At 42.8% G+C, this 25492-nt stretch overlaps 1 protein-coding gene across 3 annotated transcripts in view; it reads right to left on the bottom strand.

Moving 5' to 3' along the window:
- The window catches only part of FAT3 (FAT atypical cadherin 3), a 679936-nt gene that overhangs the window by 30546 nt on the left and 623898 nt on the right, over positions 1 to 25492 (bottom strand). For all 3 annotated transcript variants that reach the window (XM_032167143.2, XM_032761586.2, XM_058446444.1), the window contains exons 18-21: positions 24960 to 25157; positions 20997 to 21795; positions 8395 to 8529; positions 6415 to 6572 (exon numbers count right to left, since the gene is read on the bottom strand). In XM_032167143.2, coding sequence (XP_032023034.1) covers positions 6415 to 6572; positions 8395 to 8529; positions 20997 to 21795; positions 24960 to 25157 — 1290 coding nt within the window. The remainder of the gene's footprint in view (positions 1 to 6414; positions 6573 to 8394; positions 8530 to 20996; positions 21796 to 24959; positions 25158 to 25492) is intronic.

Raw genomic sequence — 25492 nt, 5'->3', positions numbered from 1 at the left:
CCCCTGTGTCGTCCACCTTGTTCTACATTTCTCAGAAATGCAAGGTGGCTTTGGGATCCAGGGAATGAGGGCTGCACCCCTGTCTAGCCAAGTGTACATTTGGTCATGAAGGGATTCACAGCCAAAAATTGTGAAATAAAAGCTTCTTTTCTGGCCTATGTCTATGACTCAGCAAGAGGACCTTGTGGAGGCCAGCGTCTGAGTCATGCAACGAACACTAGTCTGTTGGCATTCATAGTTCTGTGCAGAGAATGGACACTTGTGAGGAAAGAAAACAAAAAGGAAAGGAAAGGAAATGGCAGGACAACACAGAGCTTCCAGGTCACAAACAGCCAAGGAGGTACAGAGAAAATGAATTCACAGAAACATACTGAAGCAGTCCTTGTGAAACGTGTTTAACTCATAATAGACCTATTCGGGATTATCAGAGCTCCTCTCATTCTCACAGGTGGCATATTTCTTTATGCTTCAGTATAGACAACTGAATTCTTAGGGACTCTCATTTCTGCGTTTATAGCTCCATGTTCTTCATCCTGTATAAAATTTCATAGGTCATGCCACATAAACATGTGTATCTAGAAGGCAGGGGGCTTTAAGAAGCAGACAGAGGTGTGGGAATTTTGGAATGCTGAATCAAATTCAGGCTTTGTCATGTACCACTCAGGTACCTCGGAGAGAATGGTCTGGCCCCTCTGGGTTTGGGTCTGGAGAGCAGAGATAACTGCTATGGCTTATTTTACAAGGCTACTGTGTCCACTGCAGAATGGTTAGCCACATCATACACAGTAAGAACATACATACTGTGCTCTGTCATGTAAATGTGCAAATGTAAAAAGACTGAAGACAAATGTTTATGTTCTTTTCTGACAGCTTTCAGATGTAATCTTTCTTTCTTCTTCTTCTTTTTTAGATGGAGTCTCACTGTGTCACCAGGCTGGAATGCAGTGGCACGATCTCGGCTCACTGCAACATCCAACTCCCTGGTTCAAGGAATTCTCCTGCCTCAGCCTCCCGAGTAGCTGGGATTACAGGCAAGCGCCACCACGCCCAGCTAATTTTTTTGTATTTTCAGTAGAGACAAGGTTTCACCAGGTTGGCCAGGATGGTCTTGATCTCCTGACCATGTGATCTGCCCGCCTAGGCCTCTCAAAGTGCTGGGATTACAGGTGTGGGCCACCGCAACCAGCCTCACGTGTAATCTTATGCTATCATCTTTGTCATTTTATTCAGTTCCACAAAATTGAATGAATAGATATTGTAAATCATACCAGAATACTTGCTTTATGGCAACTCCTGGATAATTTCCATATTTGTATTTTAATGTAAGTAATAAATCATCAAATGTGACTTTGGGGAGTATCTTCTTCTGGCACAGTCCACCTGCTGTTTTTAACTCTGTGGCTACAAACTGGTGTCCTCAGTCTATTATGAAAAATTGGTGGTGAGAGTGCAATTTATCTAAGTTTTTGTAAAAAGATGTTCAATTAACATATTACTTGGTTCATTCTCCTCTCTCACCCCAACCTCCTACCTCTTTGAATAATCACCAAGTTACATATTCACCAGGGAGAAGTGACAGGATTCCGATTTACTCAAATATATCAGAGTTCTATAACTGAGGAACATAAAATTATCTCATACTAACACAGCACGGTTAAGCTTGCTTTTTATTTTTATTTTTGTTGCAAAAATAACAGCAGTAACATTGCTGAATGAAGGAAGCCAGACGCCTACATGATTCTCAGCCTTTTACAAACAAAAATCATTTGGATTGTCAAAATCCTAGGAGGTTGAAATTACCAGCTTTGTTTATATGACAAACTAGAACACTGATGCCAAAAGTTACCTTGTGAAAAGTTAATAATCTTTTGCTATTGCACAGGTATATTTTCCAGAGAGAGAAAAGAACACTTTGTCTTTTCATGTCTATGTTCTCTTACACTGGGAAATATATTCTGATCATATTTAATTCTTCTCTGTCTTCAGAGTAGGGTTCACCTAGTTTTAAGGATATTCTTTAAGAGAATGAAGCTTTCTCAAATCAGAGGAGAAGCTATTTTAATAGAAATTGAGGTGTGCATGAAACTGTAAGAAAAGTCTATAGCAACGATACTGAAACAATTTGCTAGGGTTAGGGGTGTAGCTAGGTAATTTGTTCAATGAAATACATAATTGAGAGAGGGTTGCCAGAATGTTATAAAATATTTAGATTCTCAGGATCATTTGAAATCAGTGATGTGCTTTCCCCTGGATTTTTAGTAGCTTGGGGCTTGGAAGACAAGAAATGAGAGTTCTAAGAATTCCTACTTTTGCAGGAAAGTAGGATTTCGAGTAAAAAGTGTAAATTATGGCATGAAGTCTTACTGCTTCAGATCCTTGGTGTGTGGTTATAGCAAATGCATAATAATCATGGAACTTGTAAGAGGATTATTCAATATTATTTGAATAGGGGATGTTTTAAAAACTTTTTATGTTTTTCCTGAGTTGGGCACAGTAGCATGTGCCTGTAGTCCTAGCTACTTGGGAGGCTGAGGCAGGAGGATCAAGTGATCAGTTTGAGACCAGCCCAGGGAACATGGTGAGATCTCATCTCAGAAAACAAAAAAAATCCACAAACAAAAATACAAAAACCTATTTTTAAGTCTGCCATTAATAGCCATTTGGTATACATTAAGTATTTTAAATGAGTAAATGAATGCATAATCATCCTAGTCCTCTGAATTTCTTCTTTTGATAAACTCCTGTAGTTTATCAAGAGATATCTAACTCCCAACTTGCTCTCCTCTTTCATAGGCCCAGACCCAAAGTGATATTGACTAGCTGTCACTTTGAGCAAGTCATGCAATTTTCTCTGAGCCTCAGTTTCCTCACAGGCAAAAAAAAGTAGACACTCATATCTACATGCAAGGGGAATGAGAGTTGAAATTACCTGTATGTGAAAGTACTTTGTAAACTCTTAGGTATTTTATTATTATTACAAAATGTAATTATTAATGTTAACTTATTTTTTGGGACATTCTTAAATAGATCACTGAAACTCTCAAATCTTGTAGGGAGCTTCCTTGTTACTCTTTTGATCTATATTGGAAAGATCTGGCCATGCCAAGTGGGCTGTTTTACAAACCAAATGAGCTTTCCCTATCTTCCTTTCAGTTTAGGGGTCTGAAGCTAGCCATATCTGAGAATCATCAGAATGTAGCAATGAATCATTTATAACTTCCACCCAAAATAAAACATGTGATAGTTACAGATTAACAACCATATTCTCCTTGTGTTTTTGCCATGATACTGGAGATGAAAGACTGATATAGAGATAAAGTGTTCTGCTGATTTCTCCTTACATCTCTTCTGGTGATTTGACATGTTTCTTTCTTCTTCTTTTTAAAAAATCTTTTCCAGATCACCTTTTGAAAAAGAATGCCATGTTTCTTTTATAGGTGTGAGGAGAGTCACAGAACCTATCTGACCATTTTCATTGTTGCTTTGGCTGCCAGGAACCTCAATTAGGTTTGGGCTCTACTGAAGTAGTTCACCTCGGTCTAGATTTTCTCATAATGATATTCTACTCTACCCAACTTCACTGGTTGGCTCTTAACCTTGTATTTTCATCTTAATGGTACTTTAATTTTATTGCATTTGTATGCTTATGGTAAGCCTTGAATTTCTTTTGGAAGAAGATAGGGTATCAATGGTAAACAGAAGAATGAGTGCCTTTTATTATTGCTGAGAGACACTGATATTCTTTGTCCGTGAGCATTTTCAATTCTTGAGGTCTCTGTGCAATTCTTTAATTGTCTGTAAGGGGCGCCCTTCACCCCACTGAGTACTTTAAGTACTTAGAGAATGTGCTCTGACCGGAAAAATATAAACAACCAAGAGGTGCAATTTAAACAAAGCATTTCAGCTTAGTTGTTGAACCAAAGTGCAAGGCACATACTGTACCTAAAGCCAAGGAAATTAAATCTTGCATGAGGCTGAAAATGTTAAGCAAACAGATTCAAATCCCCTTAGTGGATATTCCTGGCGACTGTAGGAGAATAACTGCAATAGTTTAGTACAGCTGTGTCCTGCTTTGGGCAAACCCAACGTATGAAAAGCAAACTTATAGAACAGACAGATTGGGAGTGATTATTCACATCACAAAGGGATTAATGGAAGGGTTCCTTCAAATAGCATCCATCTCTAGTTTATTAGAATTCCATTTACCGAGATTCAATTTACACAACTTTCAGAAACATGCTTGTTTCATGAAATGCAATATACCTTAGGAGCTGGAGCTGCCTAAAAGGCTTAATTCTTCTTCTTTCCTATCCTCAGGGATCTGCACATTTTAGACTTTTGCCAGTGAAGTGTCAAATCACAAGCTCCATTTTAGGATCAAGCCATTCAGGTTCAATATTTTTGTTCTCTCTCAAATTTAGTGCTCTATAAGAGATTTACTAACAGAAACTATTTTCAACCACCAGCCCTGTTAGAGCATGAATGAGGGGAGAGAAAGGTCAGTGGGGCCCACGCAGAGCCCTAAGAGCTGGTAGCTCTGAATGCTCAGAACACTTTCCCAGCAATTATACAAAACCTCAACTCTTAGGGCTATTTAGAAAATGATCTACTGACCCAAGGCAGGCTGCTTCCGGGGCCAGAAGAAAATAAAGGCAGGGCTTAGGTTTTTGAGTTTTTCTTCTTTCACCATGAATATCTGATTTGAATGCATCATTCTCTAAAACTGTGCATCCAAAGTACTTTTCTTATTTTCTTTTAAAAATATTGCTTTCCTTTCCAGATCTTAAATTAGAATTCTGAGTTGAATGAATAAGGATAGTGGGAGACTGCTTACAAAAGTAACCAACTTTTAAACTTCGACTCCCTGCTTACTCAACTATGGCCATCAAGTAATACCTGGCAATACCAGATGTGGGTAAGTAAAGCCCTATGTGATCATTAAGAGAAGCTCACTGGCATTTAATGTTCTCTATTTCTCTCCTTCCTCACGTGCCTTTAGAACTAAAGCCTGGGCCACCTAATCAGCTTGGATCTGACATATCAAACAATCAAAGGGCAGAAACTGGAAAGGTCTACCATGTACCCTTCAAGCTGAAACCTTGGGAAGAAAAAGATTTCTTGCCATTTCCATGTGAAAGGGCATTTTCCACTGGACAGACTCTGAATGTTTCTGAAGAGCATTTACGACAGGCTGACATAGCAACCTGGTGAGAACAGCATGAGATGAAACACGTTTCCCTCCTTCTCCTGCCTTCTTTCCTCCATACTAGAAGGCTGAATCTGGTCTACAGATGTCCAGAATGTGATTTTTAATAAATGAGTTGTAGTAGCAACATAGAGAGTGAGGGATAGTATGGAGATTAATGGCATGGAGTGAGAGAGACTAGAGTGTGGGATCCAGGCCTCATCACTTATTAGATGTGCAACTTTGGGTAAATAACCTCTCTGAACCACTGTCCTCCTCTTGATCAAATGGGGATAACATAAAACAAACTTATCCTATTAGCTGTATAATAAAAATAAATGATATACAAAAAGCTGTTATTATTATATTGTTTGCTTGTTTTTGTTTGTTTGTTTGTTTGTTTTGAGACAGAGTCTCACTCTGTCACCCAGATTACTGTGCAGTGGCCTCAGCCTCCCAAGTAGCTGGGATTATAGGTGCCGACCACCATGCCTAGCAAATTTTTGTATTTTTAGTAGAGACAGGGTTTCACCATGTTGGCCAGGCTGGTCTCGAACTCCTGACCTCATGTGATGCACCTGCCTCAGTTTCCCAAAGTGTTGGGATTACAGGTGTGAGCCACCACACCTGGCCCATTACCATTATTATTGTTGTTTTCACGAAGGCACCAGAATCCTTGAGCTGAATATAGATGTCAGACTTGCTCTAAAATAAATCTGGCTGCTTTAGGAGCGTTTCTGAGGCTAGGAAATGACAGAAAAATTGGGCTACTTGGGTCATGATAGGACATATGAAATATCCCATACCCCCTGTCTCCAATTTCCTCCCTGAGCAAGAACAGAAATTGCCTTCAAAAGTCAGTGGGGATAGACCCATGTGGTAGAAAAGGATACAGCCAATCCTTTTAAAGGACCACCCCTGTTGTGGAATTGATTAGGAGACACATTCTAATGAACTGTTGAGCGATTACAGCTCAAAGGAAGCCAGCCCTTGAACCCGCTCTCAAGAGAGATGCCCCATGTACCAAGAGCCAATTTTGAAGCTGAATGTTCAAAAGGAAATGGGATGTTGGCTCCCTTCCCAGTTCTGCTGCTGCTCCCCTTTGCCCAGAAGTCTGCTTCTGGTCTTCTGAACTTAAAAGACAAAATGATTTCAGCCGTTCCCCAATCCAAGAGCCAAAACACTAACATGAGAACTGACTGCAGAAAAAGATAACCCATTTTAATTACCTTCAGAATTATGCAGGGATTTGCTCTGGTGTACATTATAATCCCATTGCTTTGCAGTGTTCGAAGACGCAGAGCTAGTTTAAAATCCTCTTCTTTGCTATTTTCAGAAAGCCGATATTTGATGTAACTGTTTCCAGCAAAGCTGAGAGAAGTGTGCCCTGAAAAGACCGTTATGAGAAGACATATATATTTTTAACATCCAGAAAGGAACAGAGACACATGAAATCACCCAACAACCACCAACCAAGATGATTAAAGACCATGCATGAGAAGTCAATGAAGGCATTGAGGAGAAATCACTTTTGATTAAAAACCAGTTTTCCATTTCACATCACACTCTAATTTCGGAATGAAAAAATTATTAACCAGTCAGCCACCAAATCGTCTTACTTGCCTCATGCCAAGAGCCACTTGGTAAATTCCACAACTTGGATTTTCTTAATGTTACTAAATTTCCAACTCCCACTTTCTAAAATGAGCATTATTAAAAGATACCCCTTCATTCCTCCCCCAACCCCCAATCACTTAGGCATTCAAGAACTTTCAGCTCCATGAAACAAAGAAAACAAAACCATTTCCAAATGATATCCATGTTCCCCAAGTATCCTAATGCCTAATAGCTAATGTATGTCATTTGTATTAATGTTGCAAAAAGGTAACTGATATAAAGGAAATTCATGTGGTCACACTTTCACTTTCTGGCCATTAATTTCGAGGCTCCCCTTGAATTTTGTCCAACTCGATTGTTCAATTCTGAGTTTACTCTTTTTTTTTAAATTGCCTTCAACTTTATGTTTTAACAAGAAAAATAATGGCTGAAAAGCTGCCTTGCTGGGGTGAAACGTGGAATGTGTGGAAATAGATCAAATGGACAATAATTATAGACAACCAGAAGTTTTCTAGATAGAAAGGAGAAAAGTCAGCAGGAAGTGACTCCAGAACTTAGAAGATTTGTCTTTATGATCCCCCTACCGATCCACCTGCTATGTGCACAGTGCATATGTAGAAACAGGGGACAGCATAATTTTCCTCTAATTCTAAGCCTTACATGACTTAGGTAAGCATCCAGGTGGTCCCTTTACTTAATTGCAGCTGCATTCTTGAAATCAGCTAAGAAGGAGCTTTGGTTTCTACTTTTAGGAACAGTGCTTCTCTTTGCAAAGGCTGAATTTCTAGAACTTAATGCTTGCAAAGTTCTGTGCACATACTAGGCATGGTTATTTTTTTTATTCCAACTATTTATTGGATTCCAAAATTGTTATCAATGTGCCTATATTTTAAATATACCTAAAGAGGATTCTATGGGTACCCAAAATGAAAAATATTCTTTTCTGAGTAAAGAAGTGGCAGAGAATATGCAAATCAAATGAAGTATAGAAATTGAATGAAGATCAGAAACAGGATCATTTAGATTAAAATAACTTAAATACTGATTTTTTTTTCTTTCCTTAAGATGCAGAGGTGAGCATCTCTTCTGCTGGAACATGAAGTTAGTTAAACATTTCCAGCAGGGAGTCTGCTTACTTGGTTCACCAGATGGGGCTGACTCTAAGCAAGGTCAACAGGATTGGCTTAGCTATGCCTTCTGTGGATCTTGGTTTTGCAGCTATGGATTTGTGCAGCACCCTGAGCATCAAAGGCCATGCCACAGATCCTCAGATTCCTCTGCCCAACCAACAGCCTTTTATTTTCCGTAATTTCACACCCTTAACAGCCATGAGACGTGATAAAAAACACATGTTGTAGTCTCTCCATTATGTAAGAAGCCCATAGTCTTTACATGTTCCCTTAGCACAAGGTGCAGCTGTGATAAATCCTAAGTAAATGTGAGTGTGGATGTTAGCTGTGGTCCATTCTAAAGGAAAATGTTGCGTGCATAAAGAAACGTTTTCTGGGAGGACTTGGATGGTGTAATTTACTCAAGGGCAAGTGTTTCAGGAATATGAAATTAGATCTGCATCATTCCACTCCACTCTGTACCTGAGCACTCTCCGAGCTTCCCTGGTGGACACTGGCAGAGGAACGGTCTCCTGCTGGCTTCATAACCGACACACTGCATGTCCGCTGGACACGGCTTCTCCATACAAGGATCGCTGGACCCCGGACACAGTCCTCCTGTGACAAAGGTGGAATATGCATGATCAGTACACAAAGGGATTCACCCTGCACTCCAGGGAAGATAGAAAAGGTTCAAAGGGAACACACAAATGGCTCAAGAGCTGGGATATGTGGGCTCTGAGCTGAGTCACAAAGATGCCACTCAGAAGTAGGGGCACCTGAATGGGCTTCGTCTGGTGTGGGTGTCCATCCAATGTCCCTACATCTGCCAAATTTCACTGCCAGACTGATGCAGATTAGGTACAAAGAGTAAACAGAGCTCCCTGTTTAAGGCTAAAATATGTTAAGTTACACCTGGACCAACTTCAGCTGAAGAAAGTTCACAATGCAAGCGCTTGTAGTATTTATTGGAGTGGGGTTTCTGCAGATTGGAGGCTATTTGAATGTATCACTTGAGTTTAGATTTCTTCTGCACCTCCCTCCTGCCCTCAAGAACTTGGAGGTTGATTTCAGAGGGGGAAAAAAAAAGACATTTCTAAAGAAAAGTATGACTAATTTTAAATTGTAGAAGCACAACTCACATTGTTTCCTAATCCCTTCTACTACATGCTATGTTATTGATTAGCTGTAAATGTGCCCTACCAGCTATCAAAAAAACAGCAGAATTATCCTTGGCAAGGGAAGGCTTCCTTTCTACCTGTTCGATGTTCACAGCACAGTAAGATGAAAGGTTAATCCCTCAGAAGGGAAATCCTGGAAAGCAGATTAACTGATTAAGGCAGAATTCAGGACCCAAGTGAGTTATTTTAGAACTGTGCAAATATGAACCCACTGAAGGAAGCACATTTTCCAAAGGTCCTGAGTATTTCACATGTAATTAGGCCACTTTTAATCTGGTAAGAGTTTCAGTGGTAAATGAATTATAAAAAAGGAGACACAAATTAAAAATAACCCACAACTGAAACAGTGGTTTCCTAAATGTGTTAGGCATAGCCTAAAGGAGTGCCTTTTCCCCGTGAACTGAGAATGTGTAGCATACCAGCAGCTCATTCCTCAGCCAGATCTGGCCCATGATCATGCTCCTTTTCATCCTAAGTCTTTCCTCATCATTAAGCATATTGTCCCGGCCAAGTGCAGTGGTTCATGCCTGTAATCCCAGCACTTCGGGAGGCCAAGGTTGGAGGATCACTTAAGGTCAGAAATTTGAGGTTACAATGAGCTAAGATTATGCCACTGCACACTAGCCTGGGCAACAAGACCCTGTCTCAAAAAAAAAAAAAAAGGCATATTGTCCCAAGGTACAGTTATTTCTTTGTGCAGAAGAAAGCAGGAATTTAATGCTAACTACTTATAAACATTAAAAAAACTGTAATCCTTGACAGGAGCAATATAAGTAGCACCAGCAAACTCAGAATTCATAAATCCCATTTTCCACTGGTTTACAGCTCAGTCATAAAAGACACTCTTGGCACTGATCCAGCTTACAAAGTCTTAGAAGATGAAGGCGTTTTTAACTGAAAATTTGGAAAGAACTGTACAAATGGTTCTGTAAGACTTAAGTGCCCTGAAATACATCTTCTTATTTTCCTCCCCAACCAAATCTGTAGTCCTGCCATGTATTAATCAATATTCATGGAACTTAAAACAGCTGTGTGACCATCTCATGACCTATTTCAAGAAACTTTTGAAAACTAGTTTTTAAATAACTTTTGGTGCATTTATTCAACACATAATTGTTTGGGGCCAAAGAGGTATTAAGCCTGGGAATGTAAAGATGAAAGGAAATGATGCCTCCTTTCTCTTGCCTCAAGAAACAACATGAAAACACATGACAATAATATAATAAGATAACTGCTTTGGCAGGTAGGTGAGCACAATGGAGGGACCAGAGGAGGAAAAATTCTGTCTCCTGGGAGAATGTCAGAAGTATTCCCAAAGGAAGGGAATATTTTAACTCAGGCATGAAGAGTGAGATCCTTTGAGTAACAAAGGAATGAGCTAACCATAGCTAGTAGCTTAACCTCAGGCCTGCCTTAATGTTTATTCATAATAAGTTCACAACCCTACCAGCTGACTCTGCTGTTTTCACATGTGACTTCATCTCAGTCTCTGATAGCCTGCACAGGTCTAGCTGGCTCCTAAATATTGACTAATAGTCTATGCTTAAAATGCAAATTGAGCCCAATGCTAACCTCAGCCACATGAAGGTGGAAATGTGCATATATGAATCACAACACGCATCCCACCAAATAGATGTAACTTCTGAGTTACTTGGGCATTACTTTTCAAGTACGTATGGAAACAGTAGCTTATGTATTCAAGAAATCTGTTACTTTCTATTCTGTGGACATGCCTTTTCCCTTCTATTTCAGCCAGTCTAAGTCTAAACCTCTTTATAAGCTTCTGTGTTTCTGAGATACAGCTATAGATATTACATTCATAGCCTGTTCTGCTCTAATGTAATGGCTGCATTGCAAATAAACTTTGAATCATCAAAAATCCAGCTTAAAAGCCACTGTTCCAAAGGCGGAAAAAAGGGCCAGATAATTTCAAGTGCATGATAGCAAAGATATTTATCCCTATAGGAATAATGGTAACATTTTTAAAAAACAGCTATAAGTTAATACAATAAAAATTAAACTCTGTATTTCAGAACAAATCTAGCATTTGGGTACTTCTACTTTATTCACATGTTTTGGCCTTTTCTTCTACCATCAGTACTGCCCTGGTAATTAGCACAGTGATGGTAGTGATAGCCTGTCTGGAATGGCCACTGTGAAGATGCCAGCTGCAGCAGGGGAGGCGTGGCTGGGGTTGCATGCTCCACGGGGCTGGTGGGAGCCAGGAACAGGTGGGAGCCCCACCCCCCTACTGAGTTGGCAAGTGTGAGCCCTGGACTCCTGGGCACAGCCACAGCTTCCCAGCCACAGCTCTGGACCTGGGCATCTCTGCACTCTTGGATACCCAGGAAGCCCCACCCCCTTCCCCTGCAAGCTCAGAAGTGCCTGCTCCTGCCCCCTGGCCTCTCCCTGCTCCCAGGACCCACTCCAATTTTGAAGCAAAGTTGTGGCCAAACCTGGGTTCTGTCACAACCTGGCTGGATATGCGTGCATTCAGGGTGGTGCTAACACATCAGCCCCCCTGCCGCCTTGGGCCCATCTGAACTTTGGGCATAGATGAGCATGGGAGAGAGGCTGCGGGGGTGCTGAGGGTGGCTCAGCACAAGCCTGCAGGAGCCCTTCAGAATGAACAGCCTGGATACCGTGGATGATATGTTGATGGTGGCAGGAGGCAGATGGGCTCCTGGGCAGAAAAGGGCAGGTCCCCAGTGATGCCCCACCTTCAAGCCAGGGACTGTCTGAAGCCTGGGGACTGGGCTGTCAGTTCCAGGTAGTCCATGGACTGGAGTGAGAACTTATGGTGCTTTTTCTGGGTCTGCCCATGGCCAGCCATGGACCAATCAGCATGCACGTCCTCTCTTCTGAGCCCATAAAAACCCTGGATCCTGCCAGACTCAAACAGATATCCAGACTAGCAGCTGCAGAGAGGAGCTACCCACTGTGGGTCTTCTCTCTGCTGAGAGCTGGATACTCCTTGGGACAACCTGCCTGCAGTAAGGGGCTACCCACCGCGGGTCTCCTGAGAGCTGTTCTGTCACTCAGTGAAGCTCCTCTCCACCTTGCTCACCTTTCACTTGTCTGTGTAATTCATTCTTCCTGGACACAGGACAAAAACTCAGGACCTGATGAATGGTGGGACTGAAAGAGCTGTAACACAAACAGGGTTGAAAAACACCTCCCCTGCTCTCCACATCGCGGGTGACAAGAAGGAGAGAAAAGCCCAGACCTAGGGGATCCCCAAGTCAGGGCTTTGACACTCTTTTTGAGGCTCTGTGGTTCCTGGTATCTCCAAGCTTCTGGGCACCACTGCATTCTGCATGTCCAGATGCAAGTGCCTGCAGCAGAAGCCATGTGTGGTACATCTGGTCCAGCTGCAGCCTCACACAGAGCTGGTACCTGGGCCGGCACCTGGAGCTGCCTGCCCTGCCATAGCAGTGGGCGTGCCTTGCTGTGCACAGTGGCCAAACCCCGTGCTTGCTCATGTGCCAGCATGCCTGGCTGTGTGCAGTGGCCTACACACCCCTCACTACTCCACGCCTGGCTCACCCTTGGCAGGTGTGGGATCTGGGCCAGTAGTGTGAGCCAAGTGCAGCCTGCTGGGCTGAGTGGGCAGAAGAAGCCCAGTGGGTGTGAGAAATACTCAGGCAAAAGGTGTCAGCAGCCATAGAGGTTTTCGGCTGGAGAAGCAACACCCCAAGGATCCTGTGACAACAGGGTTCCTCACTTTCTTACCCATATCTCCCGTTTTAGATTAAAGCACAGAGGTACTTAGACCAGCAACTGGAGCTCAGCCTCATAGCTATTTTTCTTATTTCCTTCTGTCATAACCCATAGCATGACATGTAATTAAATCACAGGCATTAATTAATGGATTATGTTAGATCCAGTCCCCACTGTGAAAACTGTAGTTTGAGGATGTGTAAAAAAATACTCAAATATAAATATTATAAGTACATTCTAAGATGAATAATATCAATATAAATATTGGATATATAATCATGAGTATTTACATTCATTCCAGCAGCAATGGCTTTTCTAGGTTCCTTTTCTTTCTTTCTGTTTTTAATAGGTTCTTTAGGATTAAGGGGATAGTTTTTGGCAAGGGCAGTTTTTGTACCTCTGGATGTTTTAAAAATCCTCTGGGGACTCCTCTCTGAGTTCCAGCCTGGATGCTCAGCCATAAACATTTAGGCTCTGGCTGCTGTTGTCTGTTTGCTCTGCTCATGGGCCCACTCTCTTGTGGCTCAAGGAAGTATGAAGGCGGATTAGAATCTGCAGGCCAGTGTAAATGTAACATCCTCCTTAGCAGGGGACAGATGTGATCATGTGTGCAGACTGCAGTGTATGCCTAGCAAAAACTTTTAGTTTTTGAAAAACAGATTCCTCAAAAGGAAATAATACCCATATGCCATTGCAGTTCTTTCCTCTCTATGAACTATGGTAAAAAATTAAGCCCTTTCTGAAATATATATTGTCAGAGAGATTTAACCTTTGTATGCCAACCCTGAACAATGTTATGTGCCCCTTTGGTCTCAGATATACCCATGTCTGGGTCCATGAAACACTTTTCTGGGGATAGCAACCCTCTTTCCAGCCAAAGCCCTAAATTCTTTATCTAAATAGAAGCTAGTAAGCTTTAAATGGATGCTGAAGGGTTAACTTGCTTTTAGAAATCACATGTTTCTGTCATCCCCTTTTCAGGAAGTGTATACACCTGTTATTGTTAAGAGCCTTAAAGACCCCCTCTCTGGTGGCAAACACTGCTCCATCAGCTTCAGCGTCCCAGTTAAGAGAAGGCAGTATCAACTCCTGCTGGCTTCTGGGAGAAAGTTTATCTTATTAGATATCATGGAGTAATGCAGCTTTAATTAACTTGTGCTGTGTTTGGTGACAGCTTGGGGGATGTGGGCTCATAGGCCGACATGCTCTGCATCTCAGACATCCATCAATTTGGTACCACAGTAAGCACGAAGGGAGAAGGGTCCCACTTCATCAAACCAACTGACACCATCTATGGTATGTCAGGGCAGGATCAGATGTGTTTAGCTCCTGTCACAAAGACGGCAGAGTAAGCTCTGTTCCCCATTCCCAGTTTCTCTCTGGAAGGTGGGGTAGTAAGATAAATAAAGCATACTGCATTGACAAGATGCAGACCTGGATTTTGGCCCTGGCTAATTTTTTAAATTTAGTCACTGTGTGGCCTTGAACTACTCACTTGTCTTTTCTAGGTCTCGATTTCCTTTTCTGAAAAATCAAGATAATGATTCTTTATAGTGCTATGAGAATGAAATGGGCTAGTGTATGTGAAAGCAACTTGTAAAGAAAAAAATTTATTATAAAAACAAATTACTACAGGGTCTCAAAACTGGAAACACTAATTTGACCCAGCAACATGGCAGAGACCTGAAATCAGGTGTAACTTTTCCCTTGTTGTCCTTTTTGGTCAGATTCATGATTTGTAAGTCCACAGTAGGTGATAGGAAATATGAAATTCTGTGTGCACTGTAGGCATAGAATAAAGCCTGGGGCTTCTTACTTATCTGCGTCACAGGAACATGCACCTGTGTTGACCCCATCACCACCTTCTCCATCTCAGGTGCAGGTGTTTTTTCACGCACCTTGTCTACCAGGAGAAACGCGCACACCATGTGACCATTCCCTGAAAGGTTTTCCACCTTCTGATTTTTTGCTCAGGTGGAAATTTAGGTCACTATCTACAGAGGTGACAACAGGCAATTCACTTGAGCAGAAGCATCAAAGCTTTGGAACACACAGGGAGGAGAAGGGTGATCCTCTGGAGGTTTTATAAGGTTTTGCTACCATATTTATGACTCTCCTCTCCTCTCTCCCCAGCATTCCTGCAGCCCCCTGGATTAAGTCTCTGCTTTTAGCCAATACATCAGTATCTAGCTGTGATTATTATGCTGCCACTTTAAGCTGATTCAACCTCTTGATTTATGTTGCTGCCTCATTGCATTGAATAATCCAGTAATGGTAAACATCCCATGCCCTGAATTCACGTGCTTTACCCACATGCCATGTCCTGGCAAATGCCACATAAGTCAATAAGCTCCCTTCTTAATTCATGGCCTGTGAGAAGTTTTAAAAAATGGAAGTCTCAACTTTGAAGTCATTTCTTATGGTTCTCTCGGAAGCAGAGAATCCTCTAGACTGGTGTTTGCTTGACTCAGCCATATTTTCTGTATGATTTCACTAAAGGCCAAGTGCAATTTCATTCAAGACCTCCTCTCTGGGGCAGCTGTGTATGGGTGGACTATAGAAAGGAATACACATACACTGAGAAGCTGGTATCACCACCAGGATGGTGACCTCTACACCTCTCCTGGCAATGTGGGACTCATGCGTACTGGAGATGAGGGATCCGCCGAGGTGTATTTCTTATGAATGAAAAATAGAAACTTCCCAGTTTGTAGGGAGTTAACCTGTTAAGATTAATAGACAACACCAAGGGTTACTCAAAGCCACTGGGATTGGCTCTCTCCTCAGAAAATTAGCATTAACAAACTCCAACCAAAGTGCAAACCCAATTTCAGATTCTTCTGTGCTATATAAAAACACATCATGAACATGTTTTAAGTGTCTGACTACCTCACAGAAGCCGTCATCATTTTATTTTACAGCGCTTATTAGAAGTGCAGTGGCCACCTGTCAGCAGGCCTGCTTTACCTATCCTACCTTATCCCTCCCAAGGACTGTCCTGACTTCTTACCATCCACCCCACTAAGCTCTCTGTCATTTGCCCAATGCATGATGCTGTTTCATTCTCCATGGGAATGGGGATCACATCAGCCTCTTTCACCACTGTATCTCCAGCACCCCACCCAGGGCCTGGCGCAAAACCGTATTCAATTAACTGCCGAGAGAATAAGTAAACAAAAGGATGCTTAAAATGCATCCTCTACCTGGGAAAGGCCTATTATGACATGCTTCATTGCTTCCAATGCCTTTCTTGTACTCCTCCAAGTAGAGCTGATAACTCCCTCCTTTATGCTTCCTCCGTGCCCCAATAACACCATCTATAACTTTTTATAGCACATATTTGTTTACAGCCAAGGAGCAAAGGAACTTCTTGTGTTTGGCTAGGAAGAGGATTCAAAGGGTCATAACAATTATCCTTAGTTATCCAGAGGGCAGCTTGTAGAAGCAGGGTTAGCCAGGTTGGGTCTGCATGGCTCTGAGGGATACAGCTAGATGATGTGACAAGGAGAGAGGTCCTGGTGTGCTATAAGGCAGAAGATCATCTCAGGGCTGCCTTGTGAGCTCCCAGTACCGGTGCTCAAACTTTGGCTGAATTACTATGCCAGGAATACAGAAAATGGGATGTCTACTGTGGGTGGGAGTTTGGATTAGGAAACTTCTGAGTTTCTTTCAAATCTGTGCAGAAGTGGTAAGGTGCTGTGGTTAAAAAATGCTTTGAATAAGAGAGTCAAGGATGAATCCTGGCTCTGCCATTGACTAGCTCTGTAGCTCTGTGATTCTGAGTGAGTCAATTGACCTTTCCAAATTTTGGTTTCCTTAATTTTTGAAAACACTTAATGAGACCTACTCTTAAGGATTATAGTAAGAGCTAAATGCAATTACATGTATGTGAAAAACAGCATGCGAACTGGTCACGGTTTGGTAAACAATCTCTGTTCTGTCTGTCTGTGCCTTGATCCATGCACTGAATTGCACATCAGTTCTTACCTCCATGCCTTGGCTCTCATGCCCTTTGGTTTGGAATCCCCTATCCTGGTCACCTAGATAATTCCAGGCATCCTTTCAGATCTTGCTCAGGCAGCACCACCTCCAGTGACTCCTCTTTATACACTGAGCAAACTCTATGACAGTGCCATCCCCCACTGGTTGAGGGCATGGCTGGTGTCTGACTCATTTCTGTACAGCACAGGGCTTTGCCCATGGCAAACACTCCATCCATTTCATTTGGAGCACTAGGTTCCATTCTATATTCCATTTCTTAATAAAGACTTGAGAAATCAGGCATCCACTTCTTCCACCACACCCATAAACACACTGGTTGTAAACTCTGATGGTCTCACTGGCAGTCCATCCAACTGGACAAGTGCATCCTTTTTGATATACTTATGTATTAGATTTTTGAATGCAATTTTTCAAAAATGGACAATCAGCAAGGCCCCATAGGCTGCCGTGACACTCTTTCCTCTTGCACATCTCCTATACTGGCTCAAGGACATCTATCATCCTCAATTCATTTAATTTGGTGACAGTCTTTCTTACTGAAGTGACAATGTTCATTGCACCTCTGAAGTTCACCAGGAACCACCTCACAACATCAGACCTTTGTATCTCTTGAAGTTTGTTCAGACACAATGCTTGTTGGTAGCTGGAGCCTAATGAGCTTATCTGGCACCAAAATTCAAGTCTGCTTTCATTTTGTTAAAACAACTCAGCATTTTGGTTCAAGATGCTAACGATAATAATTGGACCAAAAAAACTCTGCATGAGAAAAAGATGAGCTGGAAGTTGGGAGGAGGATAGAATATTGAGGCCAAATTTGTCTATACATTACTACACAGCCCAGAGTGGACAGTTACCTCTATTTATCATGCTAATTATTCCACAAAGTGGTGGGAAAGTCCATCTAATGAATCTGCTGACCTCCTAGAGTAAACAGAAGAGCAGCCAATACTAATTGCATGTGAGTGAGTGTGTGTGTGTGTGTGTGTGTGTGTGTGTGTGTGTTTGAGGGGAGGGACATTTATTGAATTCAATTATTTCTCCTTTCCAGTAAATGAGAAAATGCCTAAAAATGCCTAACACTTACCTTAACAATTCATGGTTGTATTTTTATTTGAAAGATAATTCTAGAAGTGAGAAAGCTATTGCTATTAAAACAAAGAGCCTGCTCCTGCACCTGGAGGAAACTCTTTCCTCTTTATCTTGCTGTGTGATTTCTCAAAGTTTGGTTTCCTGACCAATAACATTAGAGTCACACAGACTACATGTGTAGAATCCTAGGCTCCACCTCAACTGTCCATATCTAAGTGTGGGGCTCAGCAATGGGCATTTAGTAAGCCCCATGCACACAGGAGTCTGAGAGAACTTCTGCCTTACTGGGATTGTACTGTGAGGCTGGCGATCAGTCTGCTAGGAAAATCGCATTATGGTCATGAATTGCTTAATAATGGGGATATATTCTGCGAAATGCATCATTGGGCTATTTCGTCATTGTGCAAACGTCATAGAGTGCACTTACACAAACCTAGATAGCACAGCCTACTATGCACCCAGGCTATATGGTACAGTCTGTGGCTCCTAGGCTACAGACTTGTACAGCATGCTACTGTACTGAACACTGTAAGCAATCATAACACAATGGTAAGTATTTTTATATCTAAACAAATCTAAACATAGAAAAGGCATAATAAAAATATGGTATTATAATCGTATGGGACTACCACTGTATATATGGTCCCTTGTTGATGAAACATTGTTATGCCATGCATGACTGTATTTGAGTATTCTTATACAGTACATAGCACTGAGGTTATGATTCACATTTAAAAAGGAAGAGTTCCTGTTCTTAAGATGCAGATAATAAAGTAGGGGCCCAAGAGGGCCCTTTCTTGAATCAATATGCTACTCTCATCAGCTGTATGGCCCTGGGCAAGGCACAAATCTACCACATCTATAAAACGAAGATTATCATATATCACCTGCTGAAGACAGGGCTGGGCAAGGTGACCTTTGGAGCTCCTTTACCACTAAAATCTAGAATTTCATTTTATAGCTTAATTATAAGAGTGACTTGAAGGTGAGAACTTGGCCTGACTTTGCACAAGGCTCTTCTTGAGCAAATGCTGGCTTTTCAAACCCAGAAGGTCTCCTCTTGGGATGGCTGGGGCCTGACTCACAAAACCTTCTGGCATTCTAAATTTACTGGGAGTAGAAAGGTTTATGGAGACTAGAGAACAGGGCAGAGACATCATTTTGAAACATATTGCATTTAAGACATTAGTGTCTTATGTAAAATCGAGAGCAACCCCTCTATCTCCAACAAAACCACTCCTCTAAATCCTTCTTTTAAAGAATTATTCAGTCTGCTCCCTGCCCCCACCCCAGTCTCTTCTTGATGAAGTCATCCCTGAAGACCTAGCACATTGGTGGTCTCTGTGTACAGATACCACAGACAGCTTTCCTTTGGCCATAGGAGGGATTCTGTCCCTTCCATGCCCTAGCATTTACTGTAGCACTGTTACAGCAAGTAGGTGCTTGCAAGCTGACTTTACAATTGTCAGCTCCTAAGGGCAGTAACTGTATCATTTTTACTTTGAATCTTTAGTGCCTAGGACATTGCTGCCTTCACAGATTTTTTTTCAGAAATAAATGAGTTCTCAGAGTACAAGGATTAATTAGCTGGTATAGTTTCTTCTTCAGGGTCTGCCCTGTCCTGTCCTGAACCCGTTTTGAACCCTGGTGTGAATCACTGCATACAGACCCTAGCAGAGCTTTGGTGTATCAGTTTGCCAACAAAGGAAATCTAGGTAAGGCCCAGACAGCTGGCATTCATAAATTCTGCATGTTGGTGACATCTGCCAGAAACGCATTTCACCTAGCATGCATGCTTTGAGTTACTTTGCAGCTAATTTACATATTAAACAAGTCTGGACATCTCTGCTTCTACCTGATGCAATCACAAACAGAATTCACTGGATACCACAGAGAGAGCAGCTGGCACACTGATGGGCTGCTTAGAGCCTGTCAAAGTGTCTCTCAGAGGGAGTTATGACCCCTAGGGCCTCCCCCTGATGAGCTCATTCTCCAAACTGCAACCAAGAACTTTCTGCAAGGGAAGAGGCCAGGGGCCCTGCCTGTCCCCAATTACCTAAAGGATGTTTTACAAATGGCCTCCCTCTGGCCATGGTCCCTTTGGACCAAATTCACACTGGCTAGAAAAACTCTGGCTGCAATTTTCTTAGAAGGGGGCAGTGAATTTATGGCTCCACATGTCAGACGGAGGAAAAGAGAGAGAGGGCAATGCTTCTCATCGATCACTATGGGCATGTGAATCTGTGCAGCTATGGCCTTTAACTAGTAAAGGTCAAAATTCAGTGACTCCGGTTGCATCAACAAACATGAACCATTCCTTCCCTGCCACTCTGAGGGCTGAATCCATCCCTTGACTGTGCTCCTGGACATCTGGCCTCTGTTTCTCACTGAAGCAAATCGAAATGCCCTTACCCTTGGCAACAGCTTCCTAACTTGTTTCCCTGCCTCTGGCCTGGGCTCCTCTAATCCATTCCCCTCTGCAGCCAGCACACCCTCTGTGAAAGACAGATCTGATCCTGCCACTTCTTCGCTTCTCATCAGCCAATGGCTCTCACTGCCTTGGGATAATTTCTAAACTCTTCATCTTGGCTAATGGCCCTTGTGTGATGACTGGGCCTGCTCTCAAGCCTTATTTCACGTCCCAGCCCTGCTTATTGCAGCCAGAGGAAAGCTCTTTCAATCCCCAGCGTAGGTTCCTCTTATGCCCCTAAGCGTTCCTCATGCAAGCTGCCCCTTGCCTAGAAGGCTTTCCCTCCCCTACCCAGATTCCTACTTGACCCTTATCTCTACCTAGAGAATACTCCCTTTGGGAAAACCTCCATCAGCTGGGTCTTCCACAGGACTTTGTATGTTTCTTGACAATATGTATCAAATAGGCTCGCCTGTTTGTCTGTCTGTTCTGCTCGCTTAGCCACAGCTACATGGGACTGTACCTCCTGCAGCCCCAGCATCCATCATGGCTTTTGGGCACACAGTAATTGATCATCTAATATTTAGTTGAACGAATGACTGAATGCAGGCATGCTGGAATGGTAACTCAGTCTACTCCTACAATCTCAGGAGCTGGGAGGGAACACTCAAAACTGCACTCACCATTGCAGGTGCAGCGCACGTTCCTGTAGAAACGCGGACACACAAAGCTGATGCGAGCTGTGCTGTAGGTCATGAGCGCGTGGGAATCGAGTGACAAGCCTTGCTCACAATGCTGTTCCTGACAGTCCAGCCCTGAACAGTTCTTCTCCAGGATGGCTGAGATGCGCATGATATTCTCCAGGTGTCTTCTGGCATTGGACAGCTTCTGGATCAGGTAGGCTGGCTTGTAGAACTCGCTGCTGTGCATCTCCACTGCAAACAGCATGTCCAGCTGGTTGGTGCCTGCCACGGGCTGGATGCTGATGATGCGCAGGCTGTCCTGCTTCTGGGTGAGGACCACATTCCGCAGGGTGCGCCGGAACCCATGCATGTGCAGCCCCACGAAGTCCTCAGGGGACACATTTTCAAAGCGGATGGTGACAGTGTTTTGCAGCATCTCATGCACCAGCTGCTCCACATGCACGACCACATCAATGGGTACCTGGAAGCGACCATCACTCACAGACACATTCAGGACATACTTGCCGCTGTCCAGGCCTCCCAGGGCAATGATTTTCCCATCGTGACTGTTCACTTTAAATAAGCTTTTCTGCTCCGATTTCAGGGCAAATGTGAGCACGTCATACATGTCTTGATCTGTGGCATGAATCTTCCCAATGACCCCACCAGGAAAGTCATCCTCCATGGTGACAATGAAAATTTCCAGCGGAATGGCTGTGGGCTTGTGGGTGCTTTCCTCGATGACTCGAACGCGGATGTAAGTGTGAGAAACTTGCTGGGGTTTGCCTGAATCCTTTGCCTAAAACAACCAAGAAGTGAAAAGGCAACAAACGAAGAAAACTAATCATAGTAAGTTTTTTAAACCCCGCAGATAGAGGACGTCTGTACTTTACATTTGTTTCTTCCTTCATCCCTTGCCACTATTCTGAAAAATGCTGAGGATGTGTGTTTAAGTAAGAGGAGTGATTTATCACCTTCCATCCTCATATGTACACTCTGTTATGGACAATAAAATGTATCAACACAATAAAGCTGGCTGGGGTGAATAGAGAAGGAGGACAGAGGGCTACAAGACTCAACGTGCCCACAACAGGCTGAGCTTGTTTTAATTTTATGCAGCAACCACAGGGGAAACCTCATAAAGTGGTCTTTCCACTTGGAGGAGAAATTTCTGTTTTCTGTTGGATTATTTCCTTTTGACTGGACCCAGATAGCACCTTTCTGCATATTTAAGAAATGACATAATTTAAGTGGGAATTATATCATGGTAAGGTTTCAAAGAAAATATAATACACTGAAAAGAAAAGCTAAGTAGCTTGATAAAAACCCTTTTTCTCTTTCTTCCATGTATGAGAATTAACAGAACATCCACTCTGGCAACAGGTCTTCAATGAACACCCATCGCATGCAAGGTGGAGGTATTCAGTGCTGCAGAGCTTCAGGAAAAGGGCGGATTCCCATGGGCTGGGTTTATGGAGCAGGTATCTGAAGATGTGGAGCTGCAGTGAACCCTGCAGACCAGGTGGGATCTGGGGAGAGATGTGTCCTTGTATGTGGAAGCCAGTGAAAGAGCCAGTGCCTGGGCATCACACACACGTGAGTTTGAATCTTGTCTCTGTCACCCACTACATATCCGGCTTTGAGTATGTTAGTTAACTTCTCTAAGCCTCAGTTTTTGTATTTTTAATATGAGTAAAATAGTAGCATCAACTTCACAGGGTCCTTCTATTGTGGGGATTAAAAGAGAGTCATTGCAAAGCACTAAACCCAAGGCTAATCCATAGACACACTTAGTACATGATGTTTCATGTGATTGTTATTTTTATTTGTTTATTTGTTTCATTTACTTAGAGGCATGGTCTTGCTCTGCCACCTAGGCTGGAGTGCAGTGGTGGTACAATCACAGCTCACTGTAGCCTCTACCTCCTGAGCTCAAGTGCTCCTCCCACCTCAGCCTCCTGAGTAGCTGGGAATATAGGTGTGCACCACCACACCAGGCTACTTTTGTTTTTGTTTTTGTAGAGATGAGGTCTCACTATGTTGCCAAGGCTGGTCTTGAACTCTTGAGCACAAGCAATCCTCCTGCCTTGGCCTACCAAAGTACTGGGATTACAGGTGTGAGCCACTGTGTCCATCTGTTGTTATTTTTATTATTGCCATCATCACATGCTTTATTTGATGGATGATGTGAACAAGAGATGCTGGAATGTAAAATTCATGGAGAAGGAGATAACTTTAGCAAATTAGATCGAACTTGAAGTCAAACTGTGGAGCGCTTCAAAGGAGAGTGACCAGTTTAGACTTTATAGGCCAGAGGTTGCCCGTTTACATGTCAGAGGCCAGAAAGATGAAAGAAAGGCATGAAGCTGCTGGGTATAAGGTGAGAGAGGAATGGTCCTGTGGCCAGGGAAGGACTGGAGAGTGCTGTCTGTCAAAAGGTCCTGAAATTCAAAATCTGAAAGTCTGGGGCAGAATTCAGCCTGCAGGACCTAAGTTTTCAAACACTAGAAAACCAACAGATAGTTTTACTTTAGGGCAGGGATCAGCAATCATTTTCTGTAAAGGACTGGATAATAAATATTTTCAGCTTTGTGGGTTTTACAGCCTCTATAACAACCATGTCAGGCTGTCCTATGTAAGGAAGCAGTCACGGAGCATACCTGAATGAAAGAGGCTGTGTGCCAGTAAAACTTCATTGCTAAAAACAGGCTGAGGGCAGGATTTGGCCCAAGGGCTGTAGTTTGCTTGTCCCTGACTAAGGGAAATGATGTAATCGAAGTGGAATGATTAATATGGGAGGGGTGAAGAGTTGGGTCAGAAGAGAATGAAGCTGAAGCCAGAGGAAGCACCCAGGAGGCTCCTGCCACAGTAGCATGATGAAGGGGCTGTGCAGAATACAGTGAAGCAGTGGCAATAGGAATGTGACTGAAGAAAGGAAGAAAACACAGGACTCAGTGGTAGTTTAATACAAGGGACCGGGGGAGGGAGCCTTTTACAAAGATTCTAAAACCTGAGATATGAAATCTGCTCCGTATCCGGAGAAGATAGGCAAACTGTCCTAGTTTCTGTGAGGAGGCACTGAAAAGCTCTTCTCGCCTTGAGTACTACCCTGTGATATAAAATTATTTACACAATATTGTTGGAGGAGTGGATGACAATTGAAGAGTTCATTGATGTGCTTGGAGCTGGCAGTCATTACTTTAGGTTTCATAGAGTAAAGTAAGGTGTAATTTATCCAAAGAGACATTGTATATATAAGTCAATGCTATACCAATACCAATAATTACTATTGCTATTATTGTCACCATTAATAATGAGTCTAGGTTGCCCTCTGTAGGCAACGGTGGATAGAAAAAGTCACTCAGTTTCCCTGATGGGATCCAAATCTTGGTATTTGCAGAAATCATACATGGGAACTTTTGGAGGCCCTCTCATTTCCTGCTCCTTCTATTCTCTGCATACCTGCCACCTTTGCCTCTTTGGCCCATTTCATGTCACACAGGCCAATGAACATGAGGAACTGACATGCTGGGGGCCATTGCCAGCTGAGTCCTTGGTCCCCTCCTGCCTCACTGGGGAAGGCCTATCAAGCAGAGGCATGACATGGCTAAATCCCCTTACAACAGGGATTGGTAGCTGCCCCAAGTGGGGTAATGTGGTGGGTAATAGTATAAAGCAGCAGGAGTTTTTAGAATGCAGATTTAAGCCCAGTGACCATCTGTTGGGCATACTCTACAGGAATGTCCTTCCTGAACAATGATGCTTCCCTTCCTTCCTATTCAGTTTCACACACAGAGGCAGCTTTTATTGGTGTGAAATTGAATTTGAGATTAAAAGGGGGAACATTCCTGCATGGCAATGAATTATGCTGACTTACCCAGCAAAGAAAAAATCCACCAAAGGGGACAGAAAGAAGCATGAGAAAGAAAGACAGCGCGATGGAGACAGAGCGCGATGCCATACCTGGACACACAACACGTATTCCAGAGACTCTGTGTGCTGGAAGACCACAGCCGACCGCAAGATCCCATGAGGGTCCAACACAAACTCCTCCTCTTCATTTCCCGACAAAATGGAGAATGAAAAGGGAGGCCCATTGTGAAAGGAGTCTCTGTCTGTCACCACCAGCTGCAAGATGCTGGTGCCCACTGGCTTATTTTCCTGCATGAAAGAGTATATGGTAAAAACGAAGATAAAAATTACACTTCTCTTCACATTGATTAAAACAAAACAAAACAAAAAAACCATCATTGCAGGCTGAGAGTGCTGAGCTAGAAAACAGGGCTTTCAGCAGAAGGGATTCCCTGTGATATCATCTTGTCTTCTGAAAACATGTGGTCTCTGTAAGTGTCATGTTTCTTATCTTTGGCTGCTTCCCACAACCACCTATGGGACAATCCTCTACTAGTGTGAACACAAGGACTTGGAGCTGCATGGGTTTACAGGTTCTGAGAATGGTGCTGGGTGCACCTCGTCCTGGGTTAGCTGGCAATGCC

Source organism: Hylobates moloch, unplaced genomic scaffold (assembly GCF_009828535.3).
Source record: "Hylobates moloch isolate HMO894 unplaced genomic scaffold, HMol_V3 SCAFFOLD_11, whole genome shotgun sequence".
Taxonomy (NCBI): Eukaryota; Metazoa; Chordata; class Mammalia; order Primates; family Hylobatidae; genus Hylobates; species Hylobates moloch.
Note: the sequence above shows the minus strand (reverse complement) of the source record. Positions and strands in the feature narration are given on the sequence as shown.